Source organism: Lemur catta, chromosome 6, assembly GCF_020740605.2.
Source record: "Lemur catta isolate mLemCat1 chromosome 6, mLemCat1.pri, whole genome shotgun sequence".
Lineage (NCBI taxonomy): Eukaryota > Metazoa > Chordata > Mammalia > Primates > Lemuridae > Lemur > Lemur catta.
This window is the reverse complement of record NC_059133.1, coordinates 24,481,213-24,508,950: the sequence shown is the minus strand read 5'-3', so window position 1 is coordinate 24,508,950 and position 27,738 is coordinate 24,481,213. Positions and strand designations below refer to the sequence as shown.

Here is a 27,738-nt window from a genome sequence, read left to right as displayed (position 1 = left end):
ATGAAAAATGATGTTGTTCTGGTAGAAGTACAATTTTAAAGGTGACTTTGTGGCTCACTCGGGGAGAGTTAGAAGGAAGAATAGCATACCACCTGCAGGGACTTCAACTTGAACCACATATTGTGATTGCATTTCTGGAGGTGAGGTGCATGGATGGGGTCTATGCAAAGTATGCAAACTAACCTTGATGAGATTGGGTTTTTTCCTTTCTCTGTAGAGACATGGAACCAGTAGTTAATAGTGCTGAAACAGAGTTGTTACAGAATGTGTATTTCTCTCTCCCCTTCCTGAAAATGAAATTTCCTTGGAAATTCTTATTATTTTCTTCATAGTAAATCACCAACCTCACATGTTGGTCATATTTGAAAAGAGGAGATGAGGCAACATAAATATTTCCAGGCAGAACATAAGTGACTATGCTCAGAGCTTCACTCAATCGACTAAAGTTCATTGAGCATCTGTATGTGGTGAAAACCAAACAAAAAAAGGATAAGTCCTGCTCTCATTAACCTTGGGGTCCAGTAGAAGCAGGCAAATTGAAAACAACAGCCCTGGGAAGAAAAGGCTCAGTTTTCTATTTCATGACTTTGACTTCTCCACTTGCTGCTGTCTAAGGTCAAGTGCCAACATAAATAAGTAACATATTTTTAATCATTATTGAAAAGTTCTTAGTAACTTTAGCTGAATTAAGTAACAGGCAGAGGGAATGTGGATCAAAATGGATTATGAAGTTAATTAAAGGCATTCGAAAAGCTTGGTGTGCCAATATCTCCAGACTTTAAAAGTCTTCAAGGTTTTATTAAGTGATGGGTTACTTTTCTTATCCCATTGGTTTGTAAAACTAAGACATAGTGATGGGGTCTTGGTTCAGGGAGACAGTGGCTTTTTCTTTTTAATTAAACTTTGTTGTTTCAATTTTTTTAAATTTTGGTAAAATACACATAAAATTTACCCTTTTTATTTAAGTGTACAGTTCAATGCTGTTAAGTATATTCATGTTGTTGTGCAACCAATCGTCAGAACACTTTTCATCTCGCAAAACTGAAACTCCAAATTCATTAAATAATAGCTCCTCATCTCTCTTTCCCCCCAGCCTCTGGTAAACCGCCATTCTATTTTCTGTCTATGAATTTGACTACTCTAGGTACCTCATATAAATGGAATCATACAGTATCTGTCTTTTTGTGACTGGCTTATTTCACTTAGCATAATGTCCTCAAGGCTCATCCATGTGGTAGCATGGATCAGAATTCCCTTCCTTTTTAGTGTTGAATAATATTCCAGTGTATGTGTACAATACATTTTGATCATCCATTCAACCATTGACGAACACTTGGATTGCTTCCGCAATGAATAATGCTGCTGTGAACATGGGTGTACAACTATTTCTTTGAGACCTTGCTTTCAGTTCTTTTGGGAATATGCCCAGAGGTGGATTGTTGGATCATATGGTAATTCTATTTTTAATTCTTTGAGGAACCTCTGTACTGTTTTCCATAGCAGCTATAGCATTTTACATTCCTATCAACAGTACGAAGGTTCCAGGTTCTCCACGTCCTAGCCAACACTTGTTATTTTCTGATTTTTTTTCCATAGGAGCCATCCTAACAAGTATGAGGTGGTATCTCATGGTAGGTGTTTTTGTTTTTTGGTTTTTTTTTTTTGAGACAGAGTCTCGCTGTGTTGCCTAGGCTAGAGTGAGTGCCGTGGCGTCAGCCTAGCTCACAGCAACCTCAAACTCCTGGGCTGAAGCGATCCTACTGCCTCAGCCTCCCAAGTAGCTGGGACTACAGGCATGCGCCACCATGCCCGGCTGATTTTTTCCATATATATTTTAGTTGCCAGATAATTTCTTTCTATTTTTTTAGTAGAGATGGGGTCTGGCTCTTGCTCAGGCTGGTCTCGAATTGCTGACCTTGAGCGATCCACCCGCCTCGGCCTCCCAGAGTGCTAGGATTACAGGCGTGAGCCACTGCGCCTGGCCTCTCATGGTAGTTTTGATTTGCATTTCCCTAATCATTAGTGACGTTTGGCATCTTTTTATGCTTGCTGTCCATTTGTATATCTTCCTTGGAGAAATATCTAATCAAGTCCTTTGCCCATTTTTTAATCAAGCTATTTGGTTTTTTGTTGTTGAGTTATAGGAGTTCTTTATATATTCTGGATATGAACCCCTTATCAGATATATCATTTGCATGGTATATATCTCCCATTCCATAGGCCGACTTTTCACTCTGTTGATTGCATCCTATAATATACAGAAGTTTTTAATTTTGATGAAGTCCACTTCAGCTGTTTTTTTTTTTTTTCTATTATTGCCTGTGCTTTCGGTGTCAGGTCCAAGAAATCACTGCCAAATCCAATGTGACGAAGCTTTTCCACTGTGTTTACCTCTAAAGATTTTTAGCGCTTATATTTTAGTCTTTGATCCATTGAGTTAATTTTTGTATATGGTGTAAGGTAGGGGCCCAACTTCATCCTTTTCCATATGGATATCTAATTTTCTCAGCACTGTTTGTTAAAAAAGAATGTTCTTTTCTCATTAAATGGTCTTGGTACCCACGTTGAAAATCATTTGACCATATATGTGCGGGTTTATTTGTTGGGTGCTCTCTTTTGTCCTATCGGTCTATACATCTGCCTCGATGTTGGCGCCACACTGTTGGATTACTATAGCTTTGTAGTGAATTTTGAAATCAGGAGGTATGAGTCCTTCAACTTTGTTCTCCTTTTTCAAGATTATTTTAGAAAAAAATAAACATTTAATTTTGAGATAACCGTAGATTCACCTGTAGTTGTCAGGAAATAATGCTTATATCTTTTACCCAGCTTCCTACAGTAGTAACATCTTGCAAAACCTAGCACAGTGTCACAGCCGGGACGCTGGCATTGACAGCAGTCGAGAGACAGAGCAGCTCCATCACCGCAAGGCTCCCCGGGTTGCCCTTTTATGGTCACACCCACTTCCCTCCTCCCTCCCACTCCCCATCTCTGACGCCTGGCAACCACTAATCTGTTCTCCATTTCTATAATTTTGTCATTTAAAGAATTTCATATAAATGGAATCATCCAGATGTACTCTTTGGGGGATTGGCTTTTTAAACTCAACATAATTCTCTGGAAATTCATCCTAATTCTTTTATGTATCAATAATTCGTTCCTTTTTATTGTTGAGTTGAGGTCCAGGCAGTGGCTTTTTAAACTTCTTTTATTTTAAAGAAAAAAAAAAAAAGTCACTACATCCTGGTTTCCTGTGTTGAGTCTTTCAGCACCTTTTGAACTGTGGTTAAAAGAACTGGGGTCACCAAACGAGAAGGAGGAGGAGGCTGAAATGAAACAAAAGCCCAGATCTGTCTTCAGTGCTTCTCTGTAGATGACCTTTCTGAGGTTGGCGAAAGACATTTTGTTGATGCTGAAATGTTTTCTTTAAATATGTGACTCAGAACAGTCTCTCTTTTGTTTGGTAGGGAATGGAGTGTTATTTTCACAGGAGGGATTTCTCGTGCTCTGTGAAACACCATTGTCTTTCATTATTGTGTGGCATGTGTAACATTCTGGTTTCCACTTTGGGTTCTGCTGTTGGCCTTGAACGAAGCACCCAGTGTCTTTGCAACTCTTTTCCTACCAGAGATGCCATTGGTACCTTTGTTTTGATGTCTCTCCCCGCATTACCTACATACCGAGCGCTTCCTACGTGCCAGGCGCAGGAATGGTGCAGGCACAGTCCTAGGCTTCTAGGATGCTGAACTGAGGTTGATTCTTCCTGGAGGTAGCACCTCCATTAAGCACCTATTAGGTGCCATTATGCTGAGCTCCATGGATACCATGAGGAGGACACGAATCAGGCCCATCTCTAGCCATCAGTATCAAGAATCTTATCTATGAGTACATAAATAACAAGATTTTTTCAAAATGTTAACATAGGGAAAGTACCAGAAAGTATAGAAACCAGAGAGCCTCTCTGTGCCCGGGGCCTTGTCTTAGTCCTTTGTGTTTATTTAAGCCCAGTGCCTGGCAGTTAAAAACAATCAGTGTGGTTGGTTAAGTCTTTGGTGGCTGGATGGATTCATTGATGGCGATGGCATTTCAGCCCACTTTTGAGGAACAGGCACATGCATGTGGGTATTCTAAGCAGAGGAACAAACATGAGCAAAAGTGTAGGGGCAGGGGCCAGAGAATTCCAGGACACCCATTAGAGGAAACTAAGTAATTCAATTGGGCTGGAGAAGAGGATATAGGAAATTGTGGGACACAGACTGAAATGACCCTGGAGTCTGCATGGGCCTTACATACCAGCCCTGGGAATTTTAACTGTGTTCTTCAGCAGCAAGGGAATGCTATTCAAGACTTTTTCTTAATGTATGAATTTGCTCATCCAAGGATGTGGTACTTATGGGGCTGGTTCAATCCCAGCTGGGCCAGTAGCCCTCACACTGTTTCATGGCCCCAAGACCTACCTCTCTCTACACGCTGATCCAGAAACACGTGCTGTCATCTACCAAGCAGACTACATTAAGGAAAAGCATTACCAAAATAGGGAAACAAGCTCCAATGTCTCTGTATGACCTTGGATGAAGAGAATTTTCAGCTATAAAGGCCAGTGTCTGTCTGTCTCTCTCTCTCCCTCCTCCTCCCCACACCACACACATTTAGCAGTGAAACCATGTCAGGGAGCATTGGCCCTGTCACTCTGCCCTAATCACTTCTCTTTCCATTTCTTAACAATCTTATACATGGTGCCTTCAGCCACTGACAGCAGAGATAGCTGCCCTCTCTTTCGTGCGTTCAAGGAAAGGTTGTGAAGATCTGTTATGATATGATGTCATTCTAATATTTGTTATTACGCTCAATATGTTCACCACTATAGGGCAGAAATAAACCATACAAAGCCATGCCTCCTGCTCTTGAGGAATTTGCATTCAAATTATTCTTTCTTTCTCTTCCTTGCAGTCTCCTCTCCTCTTCCTCCCTCACATTTGAATATGCATTTTAATTTCTCACAGGCAATCCAAGTGAACTCGTTTGAGGACCTTGCCTTCAAAAGGGAAATTAAATTTCACATATACCTTGTTGAGTAGCTTCTATGGGCCTATCACTGTGCTAGGTACTATAGGATTCAATTCCAAGCAGTCATTCGAAATGTGTTTATTGAGCAACTACTATGTGCTAGACAGACAGGCAAAATGTGTGTCTGCCTGGAGCTTACATTTTAGAACTTATACTATTTTGGAGGAAGTAAGATCCATTTTCATGAAACAGTTGACTGTACACAACATAAAAAGATATAAGGAAGAATGCCAGAATGTACTAAATTGAATAGTGGTAGCTGATATTCATTGAGCCTATGCTGTGCCCTGAGCTCAGAGCATTTCTTTATTTAAACCTCACAATGGACCTATTTTCCCCACTTTATAGACAAGGAAATTTTGGCTGGGAGGGAGTAAACAGGTAGTAAACAGTGGATAAGAGATTTGAACCCAGGCAATCTGACTCAACACAGTTTTAACCACTACCCTACATTGTCTGACCTAAATTGAATATAAACAAGGGTTAAACCACGTAGTATTTATGATACAAGTCAGTGTGGAAGGGAGGAAACTCATATTGGCTTCTGTTGGCATTAGGATGTCAAAGCCTGTTGGGGGGAGCAGACCTCCAGCCTTGGTCAGGCTGTGGGGGGAGTGTGTTAGCATCAAAGAGGTGGGAGGAGAGGGTTAGGTTAGGGTGTGGTCAGAGGGAAGGAGTCAGACCCTGGCAAGGCTGGGCATTTTCTTTAAGACAGGGAGAGCAGAAGAGGCTTAGCTGGGCAACTGAGGCCCTTAGCAGAGAGAGCAGCAAGAATTGCATGCTCACGTTGAAACTTGGCCCAGGGGTGGACTGTGAGGGCTGGGTTTAAGTTGGAATCAGGGAATGAGATGCTATTGCAGTCATGGAGTGCTGGTCACCTAGTCCAGCTCTGAGGAGCCACACTCAGAAGGTTCAATGGCCCTTCAGGAGGGGCCTTGGCAGCCCAACCCTGGGCCAGGTCAGCTTAGCTTGAGTCTTGATCTCTTCACACGGGGCACTAGTCTGTCGTCTTGTCCCTGTGAGTCTCCAGGTCTATGTCAGGAGGCATTGCTAACCATTGACAGTTCCCAAGTCCCTAGCGGCTGCACAAGGGGCCCCGTGCAGAGGCATTTGCCCCTGCAGCTGAGCATCAAATGAATAGCCTTTTTGTTCCCTTTAACGCTCTAATTTTCCTTCGGCAGAATTGTATTTTGCTGTTTTCTTTCCATATCTCACTTCCTTTTACACTTTCCCGTCTCCACTGCTGGTTAGCACTCTTCTCAATTTATACATTGGTTCATACGTTACTTCCGTCCTCTTCTCAGTCATTAATAAAGATGTTAAATAATTCTGAGCCAAATGCTCACCCCTGTAGGGCCCTACAGGACACTTTCCTTTAATTAGTTGTGCTACCTTTCATCTCTCTAATGTCCTTTGGTTTCAGATTTCCAGCTGGTTTTGAATCCATGGGACTTTTTATCCAGTCCTATTTGAACTAATTTCATGAGTGAAAATCTGAGAGACGTTTTACTGAGTGTTGATTCAGGTCCAGGCCTACAGAGAGCTTTGCTATATTCAGATTTTTTTTTTTGTAACAGATTAATAGAGTACAATTTGGTCTTAATAAACTGAGCCTTCCTAATGCACCTCTTTCCAATATTCTTTTCAATCATAGCAGTATTTTCTCCATTAATGTCATGGTAATTTGAATTGTGTTGACGTCAGACTTCACAAAAGCTACTCTTACTGTCAGGAGAAATCCTCTTAGACCTTTTCAAAGATAACTAGTTCTTAGTGGTTGTGCTATTTCTGATATCTTGTAATGGCTTAGTTAAAAATAAAAAATAAAAATAATTGGGTATTATATAAAATCACCTAATTAACCAGTTTCTAATGTGCTTTCTTATACAAAATAGAGAGAGAAAACCACAGCTCGTATTATTTCATTAAATAATCTCAAATTGTGCAGCCATTTAAAAATGACCCTTAGTCTTTAAGATGTAACTAACAGGAAATAGACTATGCTGAGGCTAATTGCTGGACAACATAGAGCTATGGTGGTTACAGTCAATGGTACTTTGATTTGATCTATGGAAATCCTTGGACATAGGGTGAGGGACAAATCTCACTGTAGGGCTGTAAGAGATTGTCTCTTTGTATCAAGCTCGATTATGTTTTTAAATTAACCCCTTCTCTGTGTCAGCTTGTGGGGCTGGCTACTTTATGTCAGGTCCTGAATCAACTCTTGATTAACATACAAATATTGATCTAAAATATTGAATGCGTTGAACCTTTTGGGGAGATTGTTCTGTGTCTTTTTGTCTGTATTGGATTTTTCAAAATCTTTATCAGTAAAAATAGAAAATATGATTCTAAGAACTATTGCAGCCACACAGTACAGCCGTAGAGACCCTTCTTTTTTTTCTTTTACATTTTCTTATACCTGCACTATTTATTTGGGGGGGGTCCTCTTGGTAGCTCTTTAACCCACTTATTAAGATTAAGAGAGATTCTACCAGCAAACAAAAGACAACCAATCTGACCCTCTTTGAAAGCAGACTGGAAGCATCTGCTTTCACGAGATAGTCCAGGGCTGGATTCCATCCTAGGCAGCCAGGGGACACTTCTCTAAACAATAAGGCTTTAAAATGAAATCCTTTTGAAGGAGCAAGGCTGTCTCTACTCAGGGAAATAAAAAGTTAATCAGATGATGTAGCCGGTCCTCTGATGGTGTTTGTGGAGCCATTTAAGGAGCAGAATATAACTCCCTTACACAATCTTTTTCATGTTAGTTACAAGGCTCTCTTTATCCTCTACCGAGAGTAGAGAAGTAGCATTTACTTGGCATGTTTGAAAATTTTGCTTGGGCACACATCAACAGTATAAATACAAGAAGCGGGAAGGACTATCTAGAAAGAAAAGAAACCCAGCAGTCATCGTTGACCTGCAGGTAAATGTTGAGTCTGCACTGAAGTTTACATTAAAAAAAAAAAAAATTCTATCTTGCCTCCCTAAGAAGACAGTGGACTTCACTAGAGCAGAGGTCGGCAAATGTTTTCTACAGAGAGCCAGACAGTAAATATTTTAGGCTTTGCCGGCCGTATGGTCTCTGTTACAGCTACTCACTTCTGCCGCTGTAGTGCAAAAGCAGCCAGAGACGCTACACAGACGAATATTTGTGGGCGCTGAAATCTGAATTTCGTGTGTTCTCCTATGGCGTGAAATATTATTCCTCCTTTGACATTTTTTCATGGGCCATACCCAAACAAGGAGTAGACAGGATGTGGCCCCCAGGCTGTGGTTTGCCAGCTCCTGATGTAGTGCACACATAGATCATGTGTCCCCCACGACATCTACTGCTGGCCTGAGGACCCTGTAGGTGCTCAATAAATACTTGTTCTCTTAGCTGCCACCGTGCAAGAGCAAAGAGTAAGCCTTTTGCTATATAACACACACTTGACATTTGCGAGAGATTTATCTTGAAGTCTTTGCTAATCCCCCCTTTCCAAGTACCACTCTAGCAGATAATTTCCCCCATAAAATGCAGTCAAGTATAACAGAATAATTAAAGTGACCCTTTCAGGCCCTTAGTGATTCTATAAATACGGGGCTGAAGTCCTTTACAAAGTGATTAAAATAAATTCTGCTGCTGAGATCAATTCTCTGTCACGTTACATCATTGCTGTGATGACATTAACGATGAATTTACCTCAATCTGCAAAACCAATCCAAAGCGTCGGTGAGTAATGGGCACTGCTCTGCCATACAGCACCCGTGTGTGCTGAGGAACAGGAGGAGGAGACATCATTTCAGCAGCACGGCCGGCCCCCGCGGCCCAGCATGGCCATCTTGATGAGCGTTGCACACACAAAGGAGCAGAGGCTGCTCCGTTGCTTCAAGAAGCAGGTGTTAGACAGGTGTTGGACATCACGGGAGCTCTCCAGTGGCTTCCTCCTGCACTCGGTCCTCCAAGTGGATGCACTCAGCATTTATGGTTCAGCCAAATGTCACATGATTAAGCATCTCTGGACGTTGGGGTCATTTTCAAATATCAAATGTATATGATGTTCACTCATGCTAAAGATCTGCTGGGCTTTACATTAGCCAGATTCTTAGGATCTTACATCCTGCTTTGGTCACCATATTACAGAAGAATACAGACTTGGTGGAAATGGTTTACAGAAGGACAGTGAAGTGGTCAAAATGATAGACAGTAACATCTGTAGGAGAAAAGCTAAAGAAATCAGGATTGTTTTGTCCTGAAAAGGGAAGATGAATCTTGCCATCAAATGAAGGACTTTGTTTCTAAAAGGGGGAATTGGATTAGACGTTGCAAATGGAGAAGTAAGGTGGCATTTGCCTACATGATGTGAGGCTAAGTATCAGGGGTCTCCCGGGGACACCTTCTTGACGGTAGGCTTGATAAAGCCCCTAACTGGGTGGCAAGAAGGAGATCGTGGTATCTGAAAACCGTGAGAAAGAAACAGCTGGCCACAATGGTCTAGGCATCTAACTGCTTGATATTAGGTCACAACAGATTGATTTCTTGAGGTTTTGGGGTTTCGGTTTTTTTTTCCCTGCAAGTGTACTCGGTGTACTGCTTGATTCAAATAGCCTAACTGAAATATATATATATATATATGAACTGCTTTCTTGGGAATTAAATTTCATCTGGAATGACATGTATTTCACCTTCATGATGAGTCTGTCATTACCCTACGCTCAATGGACCCTTCCTTTTCCTTTATTTTGCTTAAATCGCGAGGCTCTAGAGGCTGTAAGGCAGTGAGCATTTTCAAAACCCTAGTGACACCTCCCTCTTCAGACAGAATGTCAGACTCTTCAACTGCATTTGCGACTGTCTTCTGAGACAAAGACTAATTGGTTTGACCTCATGCTGTCACATGTTGAGAGACATGAATCTCCAGCGCTCTTCCGTGAATTCATTGATTTCATTAAACACTGTCTGCTTGTGTTTGCAAAATGTTGTAATTTCCCAGTGATTTCTTCTAACTGCAGCACATAAACAGATTTTTTTTTGGAACGATGCCATTTCTTAGCTTTGATCTCATGTTTTACTCTTCTATTTCCAATAGGTCTTCTCCATTAAGTCCATTGAGCCACAGAAAGTATCAACCTTAGGAAAAAGTAATGTGATAGTGACAGGAGCAAACTTTACCCGGGCATCGAACATCACCATGATCCTGAAAGGAACCAGTACTTGTGATAAGGATGTGTAAGTTGAAATACTCATTTTATTCAACTCAGTCATTTATGCTTTGTAATGTAAAGCTAAAACCTACACCAAAGGATGTAACCTTTGTATTGTCAAGTCATTTCCATGCACCAAAGTGGGCCAATTAGTTTGAGTATTTGATATCATTCTAATAAATAAAATAATTTTAACAACAAATTTGAAATGTATTGTAAGAGAATCTGCCCCATGTTACCCCCCAAAAACCTCAATATACAATAATTTCAGAATGTCGCCTGTTTTGGATCTTGATTCATTTTTGGTAACAAAACCAAGTAGGTAGAGTAGCAAACATCGTTTTTGAGATGATGCATTTAGAAAAATAGTTGACCACTCAGAATTTGATGGAGAATTTTATGGAACAGCTCTTCCAGTGCGGTATTCAAAGTTGGAAAAAGAAACTTTCAGATCCTTCATATATGGAAATTTTATTCTTTGTAGCCTGCTCTTTACTGGTTTCAGTCTCCAATAATTAAATTACTATCATATATATACCTTAGTAGGAAAAAGAACCAAATACCCAAACATAAATATCTGGTCAACGTACCTCTTGAACATCACTGTTTCCTTGACTTCTTTCCCCAACTCATCCTATCAATGGAATTTCACGAAAAAAGTTTCAGTTTCTCACTGTTGTTCTTGTGCAAATTGTTACCTCCCCCCAAAAAAAGAGATGTAATAATAATAATAACATAACACATTATTTGAGTTTTCTGCTTGTTAACTTTTATAAGTTTGGGCTAATTTGAAGTAAAAGATGTTACAGTCTACATGAAGTATAATACTGAGCTTATTTTCATCATGGAAATGCATTTCAGACAATCTGCCGAAGCGTGATGTTTTGGTTTTTAACAACTAAAACAGATTTGTACAGCATTCTAATCTGCCGTGCTTATTTACTGCACTTCTGTTTTAATTCATTTGCCGCACATCACTGCCATCCCCTTCCCCTTATAGCAGTAAATTTGGGATATCTGTGATCTTGATGAGAAAAGCTGCTCATTGGTGGCTTTCCTCTGCTCTGCTATTTGCCAGAATTATCAAGCGCACATTAGAGGCTGTATCTGTGCAACATAGGTTTTTTGGTGCCGTTTATCCTGGCTAAATACCTTATTGCAAAAATCTTTCATTTTGTGTAGCGAAATCTGTGAGGTTAGACACCTGTGTATTCACTGAAAAGCAATCAACTTCTTGGAAAATAAGTGGTTTTTCAGAGCATTACCCATTTCTGACTCTTTATGCTCTCATTTGAATTCTGAGTGTGTCTTAAGATACTGCAGTTATTAAATTAAATGACTAAGAGACCTTTCTGCACGTAGCATTTCAGTAACCGTATCCGTGTGGTGAACCCAAGTTCATGAGCAGTCAACATAATACTCAGTTAATCCTATATCTGAGCCCATACCGTAATCCCAAACTCTTTTAATATGGTCCTTTTAAAATGTGTAATTATTTTAAAGAGAAAAGTACAGGTATAATAGTGGACTGACCTACATTCCCACCACTCTCCTTCCAAAATTTATAAACAAGTTTGAATTTTAATGATTAGCTGTTTTACCGTGAATTTCCTAAAACTTTGCTCTGAATATAAACCTTAAAATGTACATCCGAGGTGGTATAAGTACAAATTGACTCAAACATTTCTGAATTTGCCTTTTTGTAAGGGTAATAGCATTACAGTTAATAACCATGCACATGTCCTTTAAGTAGTAATAATAGACTCTCGCGTAGCATAATTATATTGAGCATTAGTCAGACGCACCCCAGTCTTGATGATTTGTGCGTTAGACGGTCATTGTACACACGCCACACAGAGGAAGCTGCCGGTTACAGAGGGAACACCGCAGAAGGCTTTGCTTTGACTCCCAAAGGGCATGAAGGACCAAGTCCCATGGGATGTGAGGAGTTCCCCAAGACAGGCCCAGCTAATTCCCAGCCTGGAGCCTCCTTAGCCGGCAGGTTGGCTGAGATGCCAATTGATTCTGAGACCCCTGGGCTCTTGGCATAGGCTCTCTGCTCTTTGAACTGTAGAATTCCCATCTCTGTCTGGGGTTGAGTTCTACACCCTGACCCCCACCCCAGTGCTTAACTGGGACTTCTTTTCTTTTTTTTTAAGATTTTTATTGTGGAAAATGTCGCACATGTACAAGAGAGATGAGTGGAATGAACCTCTCTGTACTCATCCCCAGCTTTAAAATGTATCAACATTTTGTCAATCTTGTTTCATCTATCTTGTCTGGGATTTTTTTGTGTGTGTGGTGGGGGTGGTGGTGTGGAGGATGGAGTAGCAGCTGGAGTTTCTTAAAAACATATACCCAGCCACGATATCCTTTCACTCGTAGATACTTCAGGATATCTCTAGCAGGTAAGAGTTGTGCCATTATCATACTTAACAAAATTAACCATAATTCTTAATATAGTTTATTGAGTCCATGTTCTGCTTTTTGTGGGGCTTCTTGAGGGTAATGGTTACATCTCCTTCCTTTCCCACTTCTAAGGGAAATGCAAATACAAAGATAAAAATGTTCAAAAGAAAGAGGAACTCAGCCCCAAATAATACCCAAACTGGGTAAGTAGTTCCCTGCAGCTGTTCACGAAGGGTTGTAGTTCAAGTGAGATTCATACGTTGTCACCTTGGGTAATCAACTGTGCTAAGTGTCTGTGTCATGTAAGAGTTCTTTTCTACCTCTTTCTAGGATACAGGTTAGCCACGTGCTAAATGACACCCACATGAAATTCTCTCTTCCATCAAGCCGGAAGGAAATGAAGGATGTGTGTATCCAGTTCGATGGAGGGAACTGCTCTTCCGTGGGATTCTTATCCTACATTGCTCTGCCACACTGTTCCCTTATATTTCCTGCTACCACCTGGATCAGGTACTTTCTAGATTCCTAATATTTTTTTCTCATTGTAGTTAAGGGTTATATGCATAAAGATCATGGATTTCACGCAAAGAAATTCAGAAATCCTAGTCATTCTAAATTCCTCTCACAGGGTTCCTCTCAGGATTTACTCCTAGAAAAATGCATACCTGGGAAGTTGGTTGATTCCCGTTGTCACAGGGAACACTGTGAGCACATGCTGTTTTTCTCTTCACTTTGGCTACCAGGAAACTCACCGCTAATTTGTTCAACTGAGTAGCTATTCCTAGCCTAGGTTTCTGATACCAATATGTAACACTCTTCACTTTGTGCCACTCTTGCTCGTGGTAAAAAGCTTCTTTCTTACAAATTTCATTTTATAACCATTAGAGTAAGCTGTTTTGAGTTCTTTGGGGAAATATTGGGAACTATCAAAATGAAAAGCAGTATCAGCTTTTAAAGATGTTCCCTAAGTGAGAAATGGAAATTCCAAAATGAACTCTTCCAGGTGAATCCAATATATTAAGGGGAAAAAAAATTATCTCCCTAGCTGAATTTTTTTTGTTTTTTATCATTTTATTATTTTTTTTTAAAAATTATGTATATATGGTAATTGTACATATTTATGGGGTACATGTGATGTTTTGATATAGGCATACAATGTAATGATCAAATCAGGATAATTGGGATATACATCACCTCAAGCATTTATCATTTCTTTGTGTTAGGAACATTCCAATTCCATTCTTCTAGTTATTTTGAAATATACGATGAATGATTATTAACTACAGTCACCCTATTGTGCTACCAAACATTAGATCTTATCGCTTCTAACTGTAACTTTATACCTATTAACCAACCCCTCTATACCCCACTTCTCAGCCTCTGGTAATCATCATTCTGTTCTCCATCTCTCTGAAACAAACTTGTTTAGCTTCCACACAGAAGTGAAGAGATGCAATATTTGTCTTTCTGTGCCTGGCTTATTTTACTTAACATAATATCCTCCAGTTCCATCCATGATGTTGCAAATGACATGATTTCATTCTTTTTTATGGCTGAATAGTATTCTGTTGTATATATATACCACATTTACGTTATCCATTCATCCACTGATGGCCATGTAGGTTGATTCCATATCTTGGCTATCATGAATAGTGCTGCAATACACATTCTCCCTAGTTGAATTTAAATTCTCATTCAGATTTTAGAATTTAACTCTAAAGATATTTTCTTTACCTAACACAGTATGAAGCTAATTTTCAAAATACTCTCTGGATAAAACTACAGACAAAGCCTTGTCAAAAAAGAAGGAAAGAGAGGAAAAAAGAAGAGAAAACAGGAAAAAAAAATCACTTCTAATATTCTTATTTAAGATCAAGTGAGAGGTGGCTCTGCTAGTTTGCTACGACTGCCGTAGCAAAGTACCGCACAGTTGCTTAAACAACAGGAATTTATTTCCTCCCAGTTCTGGAGGCTGGAGTCTGAAGTCAAGGTGTTGGCAGGGTTGGTTTCTTCTGAGGCCACTGTCCTTGGCTGGCAGATGGCTGTCATCTCCCTCTGTCTTCACATGGTCTTCCCTGTGTGTGGTCTGTGTCCTAATCTCTCCTTCTGATGAGGACACCAGTCATAGTGGATTAGGGCCCACTCCAAAGACCTCATTTAACCTAATCACCTCTTTAGTCACTCCCATCTCCAGATACAGTCACATTCTGGGGTGCTGGGAGTTAGGGCTTCAACATACATATTTTGCAGGGACACAGTTCAGTGCCTAACAGTGGAATAGGAAAAACTGAAATTTCAAAACCAAGGTTCTAGCATGACACTCACTCCCCTACCCCGGGACTAATTCCATCCTGTATATAAAAGCAGACACTGGTGTGGCCCTCACCACGTGCCTGGTGTGTTAATCCATTTACCAGGTTATCCTCACAACATAAGAGATCTACTATGGGTCGTCCCTTTTGCAGACAAGGGAACTGAGGCAGAAGGAGGGTTCGAACAACTTGCCCCAGGCTCCCAGGCAGCCTGACTCAGGCTGCTGTGCTCTGGGCCACCACAGAATCCTACTTTGCTATCAATTAAGAGGCTCGTTACTGCCCTGCCACCTGTGACATTCTGAGCCTATATGTCTTGGTTGGTCCTGGGTCGCTGCGCTTTGAGCAGGAATGTGGCTCTGCAGTCTGGCCTTGCTCGGTTTTCTAGTAATGGCTGTGGGCACGAGGCCAACTCAGCCCCTCCCGCTGCGGCTGGAGGAGTCAGGGTTCAATGTCTTGCCTCTGCCCTATACAAATTGGGCAGCTCCTGCCCACTGCCTAGGCTTGTCATCAGGGGCTCGGCTGGCTTTGGACCTGACATACTCAGGCTCTTGTCCCCGAGAATAAGTGCCTGGTGACCTACATGAATAGGAGTGTGAGGGCAGTGACAGCGTGGCCAGCTGTTTATTTCACACCCAACGGCTGCTTTGCTTATATGTGATTATGCACTGAGAATACGTGAAATTATTTGGCTTGGCTTTGGAGAGATTGAATGGAGCTGTTATTTATACGGTTTACCTACTAGGACTTACACTTTTAATGTCATTTATAATTTTACCTTGTCCAAAGCGTTCCCTGTCTCCCTAAATAAAATATAATTGGTAGGAGTTGGATTTTGAAAATTGTTAGATTGAAGCATCTTCATATAGATTAAACAGCAATCAAACAAAATTCTGTTTAGTGAAACCTTTCTAAGGTACAGCTGCTGATCTGATTATAGGTGCCAACATGACACCACAAAATTCAAAGTCTGTTGAAGAATTTGGGCATTTTCCTAGAATTAAAATAGGATCTGACCTGAATTTTTATATTTATACATCTTGAAAACCATGAATTTGTGGCCAATATCCTGAAAAGACTTCTAAAATTGTCTTGCATTTGAAATTAAAATTAGTTAATTTGCTCTCAAACATAACTGTGTTTAATATTAAAATGTGAATAAATTGATAGCTTCGTTCATAAATGCAAAATGCCAGTGCGTTTACGATGAAACCCTTATTGTTGGTTTTTTTGTTCCTTGCAGCGGTGGTCAAAATATAATCATCACGGGCAGAAATTTTGATGTAATTGACAACTTAATCATTTCACATGAGGTAAAAGGAAACATAAATGTAAGTCTTCAGCTGCTTTTTAATAATAGTTATTTTCAAGGATGATTTTGTTTTCCTCACACTATACCATGTTGGGGGTATGTTTTATTTCGATGACTTGGGTATTAAATAAACCACCTGTTTTATGATATATACTATCTGTGCTATAGTGGAAATAATAAACCTTATACTTGTAGTTGAATGTTTCTAGTTGTGGCACAGAAGAAAGAGAAAAGAACTTGGTATGACAAGACCTGCCATTGTCTCCTTGTGTGATCTGTGGCAAGTCACTTTAATGAGACAATGCTTATGAATATGTGTGAAAATGCCTCGTGAATGGTTAAGGTGTGATGGAAAGAATAGCATTGCCGTGAAGAGTAGGTGGTGGCGGTCCCATTGCTCCGCGAGGTTAGGTGACTTGTGAAAGTCCCAGAAGCCTTGTCATGTGCTTCTCCTTCTCTTTGACCAAGTCTGGTCCCTGCCACCTAATCCCACCTTCTCTGGCCTTCCATCTCCGCACAGTGGAAACTGTAGGAGGCGTCTGGCCCCCACCCTCTGCCCGGTTCGCCCACCAGCACCTTGGAACGCTCTCGGGAGCCTCGAGATGGAAGCTTCCGATGCCAGGACTGAGAGAGGAGATGAGGGATTTCAGATACAAGTTGGGCCCCAAGTGCACTTCTACAGTCTTCCTGAATGTTCTTCCCCATTCTCTCTTCCCCTTTCTCCCTTTCCTTGATAAGAGACGTGAGGGCAGCAGCCTCTCTGGGGCCCTACCCAACCACTTCCTGCCACGGCTGGAAGATCTAAGAGCAGCTGCAGACCTCGTCCCCGCGTGGGGCCAGTGTGGGCTCGGGCCTGGATTCAGGAGGCCTCCCGCTACATCATCCTGACGACCTTGGCACGCACGCATGCACCCGCTGACACGCTTCAGAGCCGGTTCCAAGCCTCGCACTGTATCTCATTCCAGGCTCTGTCTCTGCGATGCGAACACATCGGGTTGATGGATTCGTCTATGCTGACGTTCGGGCCAGAGGCACTGCCTGCGTTTGTCAGTGGACTTGCTCTCCCTCCCAAACGCTGTTCCCAAATCAAGTAGAATTTATTGAGCACCTACTGTGGGCAAAATGTTTTGCTGGATGTAGGGACAAAAGATAGATGTGATAGTCATATTGCCTTCATGGGGGGAGATGGCAAACCTACACCGGGATGGAAAGTTGACAGCACAGCATGCAAGCTCTAGGTGCTCCGGTTCCTTTCCCACTCAGAAACCCTGTTGAGTAAGAAGGCTCCGTGTGTTTCCACATCAAAGAGACATTAAATAGGGATGGAATGAAGGATGTCTGCAGCATGGGGCCACATAAAGGAGTGTCAGACTGAAAACTCTGCCCTTAATTCTGTAGGCGCTGCAGAGATGCTCATGCCACTGTGCAGGTGTATTTGACCTTTGGGCTGACAGCGGGTCCATCGGGCTGTGGTCAGCAGGGCAGGTCTTGAGGGTTTGGCTGGGGCCAAGCTAGAGGTGATCAGCTCGTCTTTGTCATTCAGGGGAGGGGAGAGTGGGGGCCACACCATAGGAGTAAGAGCACAAAGGAGGAAGAAAAGGGCATGTAAGTTGGGGTGTGGCACAAAAGCCTCATTTTAAGAAGCGAAAGGATGGCCAGCGAAGGTAGCTGAGAAGTTGCTCAGAAACTAGAGAGAAGGAGTATTTTGGATCGTGGGAGGTGGTCACCCGTTTGGAAATGGAGGAGGATATAATGAGGTTGGGATGATCCCGTCGCTGGTCATCCTTCTAGGAGGCATGGCCAGTGGGAGGCCGGCCTGCTAGCAGTGCAGGCTGCCGAAGAAGTGGAGGCAGCGGGGGCGGTGGTTTTCATCCTGTCGACAGGAACGTGAGAGGGAGGCTGAGGCTGCAGTTTGGAAAGATGTTACGGTGGGAGGAAGGTCGTGCTGGCCCAGGTCTCAGCCCTCTGCGTCCAATTTTCTCACCTGTGCCTCTTCCTGTCCTCTTTTGTAGACACCAGTGTCAGGGCCGGGGGAGGAACAGTTCTCTACACTGGACGAATTTCTTTTTATGAGTTATAATTGCTCTTCTTCTTCACAGTGTTTGCCCACATCCCCTGCGCCGCCAAATCCCCCTGCCTGTCTCTCTGTACACCTGAGAAGGACGGGACATTCATGGTGTTTTTTTACAAAGCAAACCTGTACATCGGGCCACCTTTTCTGTGTCGTTTCCAGTTTTCATGCTCTTCATTTCACAGGCGACACGTTCCTTTTACCTTTGTTTTCTCCTGTTTTGTGTTACGCCTGAAAAGCCTTTTCCTGCTTGTGGTTAGTAACCTCTGCGACAGCCCTGCAGGAGGCTCCCCAGCCAAGAGTGATTCAGCCGCAGCGATAGGTCGGGGCCGGCCCCGCCGAGGGGTCTTCTCATCCCTCCTCGTGGTTTCCTGGGACTCAGACGGGCTAACTTGAAGGACACTGAAGCCCTTGGGACCAAAGTCTTCCCCTTTCTCTAGGCTCATTCTTTCTGTGTAGTCTCTTTCCTCATGGCATGACCTCCTGGACGGCTGTCATCATCGCTAATATTAGCGGTAATACTAGCGCACATAGCTTGAGTGGTACTGTTCTAAGCATTTTTACATGTATAATCGCATTTAATTTAGCCCTCATTTAATTTAATGAGCCGTATCTCATTTCATTTAATATAACGCTGGGAGGTATGTAGTATTGCTGTCCCCATTTTACAGAGGAGAAAACAGAGGCACTGAGAAGTTCACTTGCCCAGGTCACTTAGCTCTTAGAGACCAGGCCTGCGATTCATTAGTGAAGTTATTAAAATGCTCTTATCTTCTCTCCCAGGTCTCTCAATACTGTATGGAGACTAACTGCAGCTTCTTAGCTCCCAGTTTAAAGAGTTCAAAAGCGCGCACAAATGTCACTGTGAAGCTGAGAGTCCAAGACACCTACTTGGACTGTATAACCTTGCAGTATCTCGAGGACCCCCGATTTACAGGGTATCGGGTAGAATCTGAGGTGGACAAAGAGTTGGAAGTCAAAATTCAAGTATGTTTCTCTTTTTGGGGGGATGTTCCCCCACCCCTTGACTGGAAAGGTGTGCTTTTGCTTACGCATGTCTGCCTGATTTCTTCATCTTCCTTCTGCTCTTCACAGAAAGAAAATGATAACTTCAACATTTCCCAGAGAGACATTGAAATTACTCTCTTCCATGGGGAAAATGAGCAATTAAACTGCAGTTTCGAAGACATTACTAGAAACCAAGATCTGACCACCATCCTTTGCAAAATTACAAACATCACAACTGCCAACACCATCGCCTCCTCTTCTAAGAAAGTTCGTGTAAGTCAGCTGGCGGTCCTAGCTGCTATCTTTACCTGATTTTGGTAATTCTTGGCTAAACCAGAGGCCAGAATGGAATCTTTCATGGATCTTCTGATCTTCGCTTTAAATAGAAGATAAACAAAGCTGGTTCTGCGAGCCCAAGCATAATTTCTCCAAAATAGCTGGCAGAATCCATCCATGTGCCTGTTTGAATGTCAAAGCGTTGAACACACCATTGTCTATAATCCTAATGAGTCTTGATAGCTTTTGTTCTAGCCATACATTTAGACTGTAGCATCTGCAAGCAAAATCTCTGGACCCATTGATGAATGAGCTGTCATTCTTTTCTCAAATATGGAGGTGACATGTCTTAGCAGAAACCTAAAACAAGGGCCTCTTGGGCACACTCAGACCCTGATGGAGACCAGCTGATCTCTGGGTTGTGGGCTGCTTCCTTCACCATGAACTCAGACTTCTGCAATTATTCTTTCCCCAGACGTGTTTGGGAGACCCATCACTACTATATTTATGTCCCACAATAAAAATGTGAGACCACAGAGAAGGGAAACATGTTAGAAGTCACTTTGTAGTGTTCATGCCATATGAGGCTCTGTATAGCCCATATAAAAACTGCTTTATGATCTATAGTCATAAATAATTGGATAAAGGACAAGGAAAAAAGCCATCAGACTGCAAGGCAGTACCAAAAAGGTGTTCATGTCCCAGTGGCACCAAGTAATAGCTGTGTGGCTGAAGTCACTTGACTCCCCTGAGCCTCCCTTTGCCCATGTGGATGGTAAAGGGAGTGACACTAGTCATAAAATCAAGGACAACTAAGCCCACCAGTGTTCTCACCTTTCCTGTTAGTTGAGAAAAGCAAATGCTAGTGTTCTTGGTCTTCACGATGTATTTCCTGAGAGCTGTGACGAGGACATAGTGGAGAAGAAGACAGACAAAAACATCTGCCTTTATGGAAGTCACCTAAAGAGACAAAGAGTGAAGAAAATACATAAAAAATGTGTTAGATGGTGGCAGTCGTGACAGAGAAAAATGGAACAGGGAGGAGAATAGGTGTGTGGTTGGGGCGGTGCTGCAGGTTTTGCAGTGCTGGGCAGAAAGGCCTGCCTAGGAAGGGGACATTTGCGTTAGGACCTCGGGGAGGGGAGGGACGAGCCGTGGGCCATCTGGGGTAGTGTGCTCTAGGCAGAGGGAAAGGAGGCTGCAAAGGTCCTGAGGCAAGAGCCTCCCTGGGGTGTTTTGGGGAGCAATGAGGAGGCCAGTGTGGCTGGAGTGGAAAGAGCAGGGGAGAATATTTGGAGGGGGTTAGAGAATTAATGGGGAGAGCAGGAGATTGTCAGGACCCTGTGCGCCATGGCGAGGGTGTGGCTTGCGTGCTTGGGAAGCTGGAGGAGAGTTCTGAGCAGGGTGCCGTGAGCGTTTAGTCTCCACGACAGCCTCCCCAGAGGCACCGTCAACAGCCCATTTCAGAGATGGGGAGAGAGAGGACCGGGTGGCTGAGTACCCACCTCCACGTCCTACAGCCAGGAAGGAGAGCAGCTGGCGCAGCTGGAGTGGGGAACTTGGGCGTCTGCCTCCGGAGTCTGCTCTGGCCTCTTTGCTCAGATGCCCCCACAGGGGCAGGGAGGGTCCAAGGATTGAAACACATCTTAACACTTGTCTGTGCATCAGTGGAAAAATGAGGCTTGATGTAGAGATTTTCCCTTTACAAGTTTTATGAAATTTTTATAACCAAAAAAATGCTAAAACTGGAGAAAGCCCTCAGCCATTATCCAGTCAGTCACCAAACTGGTTTTTGCCAAAAAATATTTTATTCAAAATAGGCCTGCCGAGAAGCACAGATATAAAAAAGATAAAAGTTGAGTTGCTCCCTTGGAATAAAGGGTAGGGGGCTTTTCACCCTTAGGTCACTACCTCTTTATTGCCCCCACTGCTGTAAGTTCAAACCCCAAGCTCAAAGAGAGCCAAAGTTTCCAATCCATAGGTCTAGCCCAGCATACCTCAACTGTCACATCAGGAAACTGAGGCACAGTGAATGTTCCTGATTTGCCCAAGGATGCATAGCTAATCGGCCCCAGACATGGGACCGGAACTCAGATGTCCTACCTAGCTCACCACTTCTTTTCGTATCTTGAAACCATTTGGGGGGAAAAATCATGTCCATAAATATGGTACCCAACTCAGTTGGGTCTAACGACACTCTTTGTCCCATTAGGTCAAACTGGGAAACTTGGAGCTCTACGTGGAGCAGGAATCAGTTCCTTCCACTTGGTACTTTCTGATTGTGCTTCCCGTCTTGCTAGTGATTGTCATTTTTGGTAAGTGCCCTGTTTAATTTTGTCAGAGAAATTATTCCCTGGGGCTCCTTGTCAGGCAGGCAGACTTTTAGCTTTCAGGGGCTGTTTGCTTCAATTAAGTATTAATGGATGAAAACCCAAATCAAAACTTTGGGAGAGGACTAATAGGTACACGCTGAGGGCTTTCTAAACATTTTTATTTTCAAATGGTTCATTAATAAAAGGCTGGATTACAGAGATGGTGTCTGGGTGTTTGAGAGAGAGAATCCACTGTGCTCCCCCATTCCTTTGAATTGTGATGACAAAGGGACATTTCGAGTATTCTCTCAAGTCCTCTGGGATTTTGGACTCCCAGGACTTGGTCATCTCATCCTGCCCCCCACCCGCTCTGCAGCTCTGATTTTCCTGGCAGAACTGCACTTTAGAAGAGTCAGCTACGTCATCTCTAAAAGTGTTCCAAGGCTCATCTATGCACAGTGGTCCCGCGGTGGGTGCTCACTAAATCCGGCCCACCGATATTTTGTTTGGCCCACATAGCATTTTTAATAACTATTAAGTAGTTGATAACATTTAACAATGAGTTACTCACATTTTAAAACATCTCTCGAAAACTTGAAAGATTTGGATCGTGGAACCCGTTTTTCCATAGCATGAATTTTCAAATGCTGAGTAGCAGCTACCCCCCGGAGAGAGGGCATGGGCTCCCTGGGTTTTCACCACAGTCTGCACCATTCCCCGTTGTCTCCACCCAGGCCATTTAACTCATCTGTGTAGCCATTTGTGACTCTGTTTCTGAGCTGCTTTTCATTTGAAGTCTATTTTCTCCCATCCTTCCTTGAAAAAGGAACTCTTCTCCACCAACAAATAGCACACCATATTTCTTGATTTAACGTAGATGTTGTCTTTCTAACATTTTAGGCTGATAGAGGCAATTGCTAATATCTCCTTCCATGTACTCATTCATTCATTCCTGCATCCATTTACTTTATGTTCTTTGGATACCTGTTATGTTGCTGATAACTGTGCAAGTCTCTTGGAGCTGGCGGAGATGAGTTAAAGCCTTTGCATGCATGAGCCAGTGTTGCTCAAAGTGCAGCCTAAGGAACAATGGGCCCAAGCGGTGCTCCTGAAGATAGAGGTTCCGTGGTTAAGTAAGTTTGGGAATCATTGCATATTCTGCCGTTTCTTGGAGATGCACAATGCATGTTATGGTTAAGGCCATTGACTTTGTAAAGTGGTCCAGTGAAGAACCATATTTAATTTTGTTTCCTCTAGCATTATTCACATCTACTGATTGCAGAGCCCTTTTATCAAGTAACTTCTATTAAAAGAGGAGAAACTTCCTTGCTTGTTGAATACTTATTCTTTTTAAAGAATAAGTTCTTAATGCTTTCTGTGAGTTACTTTTTACAGTCTTCTCAACATCACAGTGAGGTAGGGACTGTTACAGAGAAGGCAGCAGAGATGCTAAGGAACTGAACCCAGGTCACACAGCTAGAAATGGCAGAGCAGGAACTTGAACTCAAGCACCGAATCAGTTCGGTTTACCGCCTCTGCAGCATAGTTGGAAGCAGGATGAGGTGGAGAAAGAAACAGTATCTAGACTGGGGAGAAGGGGGCGGTTCCTTGTGGCTCACTCATCATGTCACCGCATTAGGTCTATGCACGTCTGTCCTATGTTGTCAGCAGTGGATCTGTGGTTCCTTTCTGCATTTGAAACACAACTTTATTTCTCCAGGGATGCTTAGAAACATTAAAAAGAATGGAACAATATAAGTGGCTGTGGCTGTAGGGAAACTTGGCTTGTTTCATTACTTTTTAGCCAACTGGGATCTTTGGTTACAAGTGAAGGTTATTTGATTTAGTTTTCACTTTTAAGATGAGTGGGGTTTTTTTTTTCCTGTTGTATTTTAGCATCTTCCCCTCCAGTGACCTCCCTCACTGGGAACTTTTCTTTTTATAAAATCTAGCTCTTAAATGCTATTTTCTATTCTCATTCTCTCTCTCCCTCTATCTATTTCTCTCCCTCTCTCTCTCCTTTTTTTTTTTTTTTTTTTTAAAGAACTGGAAAGGTTGGCTTTTGTATTTATTTATTTATTTTTGTAACTGACGCGGTATCTCTGTCTCTTAGCGGCCGTGGGGGTGACCAGGTACAAATCGAAGGAGCTGAGTCGCAAACAGAGTCAACAGCTGGAACTCCTGGAGAGTGAGCTCCGGAAAGAGATACGTGATGGTAGGTTCCAAAATTTTATTTGTAGAAAAACAAGGCTTTTTTTTTTTTTTTTCATACGCTTACATGGAGACGGCCACAGTAATGAGAACTGTTTGTGCAACAGAAGACAACTGAACAGCGGGGCTTGGGCCTGGCTTTGTGTTTTATTTCAGCTCCTCTCTGCAGCCAACCAAGTAATTATCTATTGTTTCTTCTTTAATGAAAAGCAAGGTCACACTCTGTGTTAGACAAAACAGCAGAAGATCTTATCCATTGTTTGTTGAGTTAAAATACTGCTCTTGGGATTCTGTTTTGCAGGCTTTGCTGAGCTGCAGATGGATAAATTGGATGTGGTTGATAGTTTTGGAACTGTTCCCTTCCTTGACTACAAACATTTTGCTCTGAGAACTTTCTTCCCTGAGGTAAAAGAGCATTGATCATATTCCTAAGGTTGAGTCTTGAATAATAATGAAGGTGCTTGTTGCTATTGTCAACACGGGTGTTTGCTTCCCAGGCAGCTGTGGGTAATATGCTGGGTGCAAAATCGTGGCTTAAGTTTGAGCAGAGCAGGGAGGAGGATAATTATTAATTGCATTGATTAGGGCATAATGCCGTGATGGGTCACTGGCAATTACTCTTTGTCCAGGAACAAAAACCTAGGAGGGACGGAAGTTCAGAGTGATGACTTTTGCTTTATTTTACTCCCAGTTTAGAACTGAATGTGTAGCTGGGAAGTGAGCTAGTTTATTTAAAAATCAATAAATTGTGAGCTGGCCAATTTGTTGCGTTTATCTGCATGACTTACATTGCAGCTACTAGATTATTCACTATTATTTGTCAATTGGAAATGAAAAGTACTACTGGCCGAAAGGGAGGAAAGGAGACAGAGATGGGATTTGAGTTGAAAACAGACATTTTTAGCAAATGTAGAGTGTCTGTGGTTCTCTTCGGCAGTTTTTCTTCAGCTGATCAGTTTGTATGATCCTCGTTTAGTAGAAATAGCTGCACGAACTGATTAATTAGTTTGTTCTAGGGCTCCAAAGAGTAGTCCACTTAACCCTTTGGGTTGTTGGTCTCACCTATGTTCTAACACCTCCATTTTCTCACCCACTCACTCAGCCTCCTTCATTTACCCTCCCGAGTCTTTGGTGAGCTACACTCATCCTCTGTATCATCACCGCCATGTCCCGATACCCCAGCTCTGCCGTATCGCCCTTTGTTTTTTTTCCTGGTCCAGAATGGTTGGCCCGGGAGAGGCCCAACCTCTGGAACACACCAACCCTGACTATCATATTTAAATCTCAACTTCTAAGCAAAGCCAGAAATCTCTCCAGGCCAAAGGAGAGTTCGTATCACCTTACCAGAAGCTTCTCTACCGCATTTGGCCGGAAGCCTAGAGTTCAGAAACGCAGACACATGCAGTAAGCAATTTCCAGCTTCTCTATAATTCCAGAAGAGGACACCATGATATGTAACACTGTGTCTGGAGGTTGGGATGCCTTCATAAAACACCCACCATATTTTTTGGTCCAAGCCTTAGTACTGTAAATCAAAAAGGCTATAAATAAGACTTCAGTTTTGTATACGTGTGAAGTTTTTTCCCTTAGCTTACTCTCCAAGAGTATTAGGCGCCAGGATTTGCCATTTGCCACCGCGTGCATTTCTATGGCAGAACACCGCCTGGGGAGGGCCACTCGGCTCCCTGAGTCAGGATGACTGTGCAGGGACTCTGCAAAGGCTGCATCACGAGTCCTATTTCCCAGCTATCTGAGATCCCCATTAAGAATTTAATAGCAATAAAATAACGGAGATTTTTGACTATCAACATGAGTACTGTGTGGGCTTTTACAGTTAGTGATTGCCCTTGAGTGCTGAATAGAGTAATCTGTGGCCTGAAAAAGAAATTTTCCTATCTTCTAAATTTGGTAATCAAGAACGAGATAGAGAGATGAATATAAAGGAACACTGCTGCAAGTTGAGTGTTTCAAAATTAAAAAAAAAAAAAAATCCCAGGAACAATGCTACATTATTTTAGGAGAAGAGAGTTGCAAGGAGCCAAACTGATTTAACTGGAGGTTATGTGGAATCTTGAAAGGCAACTGGGAAAGCCATAAAAATTGAAGTCAACAGAAGTCATTAAAGGAGAGAACCCAGGAAAAACAAGCGTAAATTTGTCAGAACCCTATCAAGAAGACCCTAAGGCAAAATTGAATTTATAATAATTAAGATAGAGAGAACAGGGAAACACATTATAATAGGACAATGCCACTTGAAATACATTCCAGGCTGCAGATAAGTCCTTGCATAATTAGGCCCTTCACTAATTGATTGGGAACCGGATCCTGCAGGCCTGGAGGTTGGGGCTGGGGGGCTTGGGGGGATCAACACCTGCCAGATGGCAACAGGCATAAAACCCAGAGGAAATTGTAGGTTTGCAAAGGAGACCAGGGGGGAGCGCCAGTTTCCTGGTTCTTTGCCCTGCTTTTTGGTTTTGGCTTTTAAAGCCTGACTTTTTATTCTATTGACTCTTCTTTGTTTTGCTGAAACTAGGAGAAGAAATAAGGGTAAGCAGAGGATCTGAACTCCTGGAAAAGGGAAATTTAAACGAAAGGAGGAAAGAGCCAGAGCCTTAAAACACAGAAAGCCAGCACAGTGTTTCCATATTTAAGGTTCAGAATCCATCCCTTTCAACTGTCCATGTACATGAAGTCAGTTCAGTAGAAAAAGATTAAGAACTAGGAAATGCAAACCTAGGTTCTGGTTTTTTTTTGGTTTTGCTTTCTACTAGGGGAGAATATGACTGAAATAGTTTGAGGTCTTTTGCTCAGGCTAGCAAATTTGAAACTATGAAGGAAATGTCTCTGCAGAAGAGATTTACTAAGATGTAAAATTAGTTCAAAACTTCAGTTATTACAAAATAAGAAAAATCTGAATGTTTGAGTTTATATTTCCATTCTGTTGACTCAAGTATTACTCAACATACTTTTAAAATTTAATCAATTCCAATAAGATTTATGATACACTAAAAAACCTCAAATTTAAAGTTTGTATTCAGGAGCTACTTAGCATAATCCATAAAAGTAGTTTTAGAAACCAGTAGGGTAATAACATTGTGGTCTAGTTTGCAATAAATTAGGGATTAAAAAGAAAACCAACAATAACAATAGCCGACATAGAGCACTTACTATGCAATCAATTATTTTATTTTCACACTAAGCCTAGGAGGTAGAAACTGCTATTGTCCCCATTTTATAGATGAGGAACTTCAGACACAGGTTTAGTAACTTGTCCAAAGTCATGTGACGAGTGTGGGATAGAAGCAGGACTGGAACCCGAGTAGTTTGGCTCCAGATTCTACGCTTTTAACCACCTCACTCTGTTCCTTCTGGAGTAGCATTGTGTATGGGGACAGTAGATGCTACTTAGCTAAGACTTGTGAAAACTTAATCTAGCATTTATCCTTAGAAGGTAAATTGCTTGAGGAGTGGTCTGCCATTTGCATAATCTTCATCGATGACCTCTTCTTTAACTTTTGAGTCCATTCTTTTAAAATGTGAGATGATACCTTCATCTACCATAAATGGGAC

The 27,738-nt window shown here is 42.1% G+C and overlaps 1 protein-coding gene across 1 annotated transcript in view; it reads left to right on the top strand.

Annotated features, from left to right (window-relative positions):
* PLXNC1 (plexin C1) overlaps window positions 1-27,738 on the top strand; it is a 135,586-nt gene that overhangs the window by 65,255 nt on the left and 42,593 nt on the right. Inside the window, exons 10-17 of the mRNA XM_045553236.1 lie at window positions 10,143-10,282; window positions 12,997-13,176; window positions 16,222-16,309; window positions 19,145-19,348; window positions 19,457-19,642; window positions 21,858-21,960; window positions 24,071-24,172; window positions 24,470-24,573. Coding sequence (XP_045409192.1) covers window positions 10,143-10,282; window positions 12,997-13,176; window positions 16,222-16,309; window positions 19,145-19,348; window positions 19,457-19,642; window positions 21,858-21,960; window positions 24,071-24,172; window positions 24,470-24,573 — 1,107 coding nt within the window. The remainder of the gene's footprint in view (window positions 1-10,142; window positions 10,283-12,996; window positions 13,177-16,221; window positions 16,310-19,144; window positions 19,349-19,456; window positions 19,643-21,857; window positions 21,961-24,070; window positions 24,173-24,469; window positions 24,574-27,738) is intronic.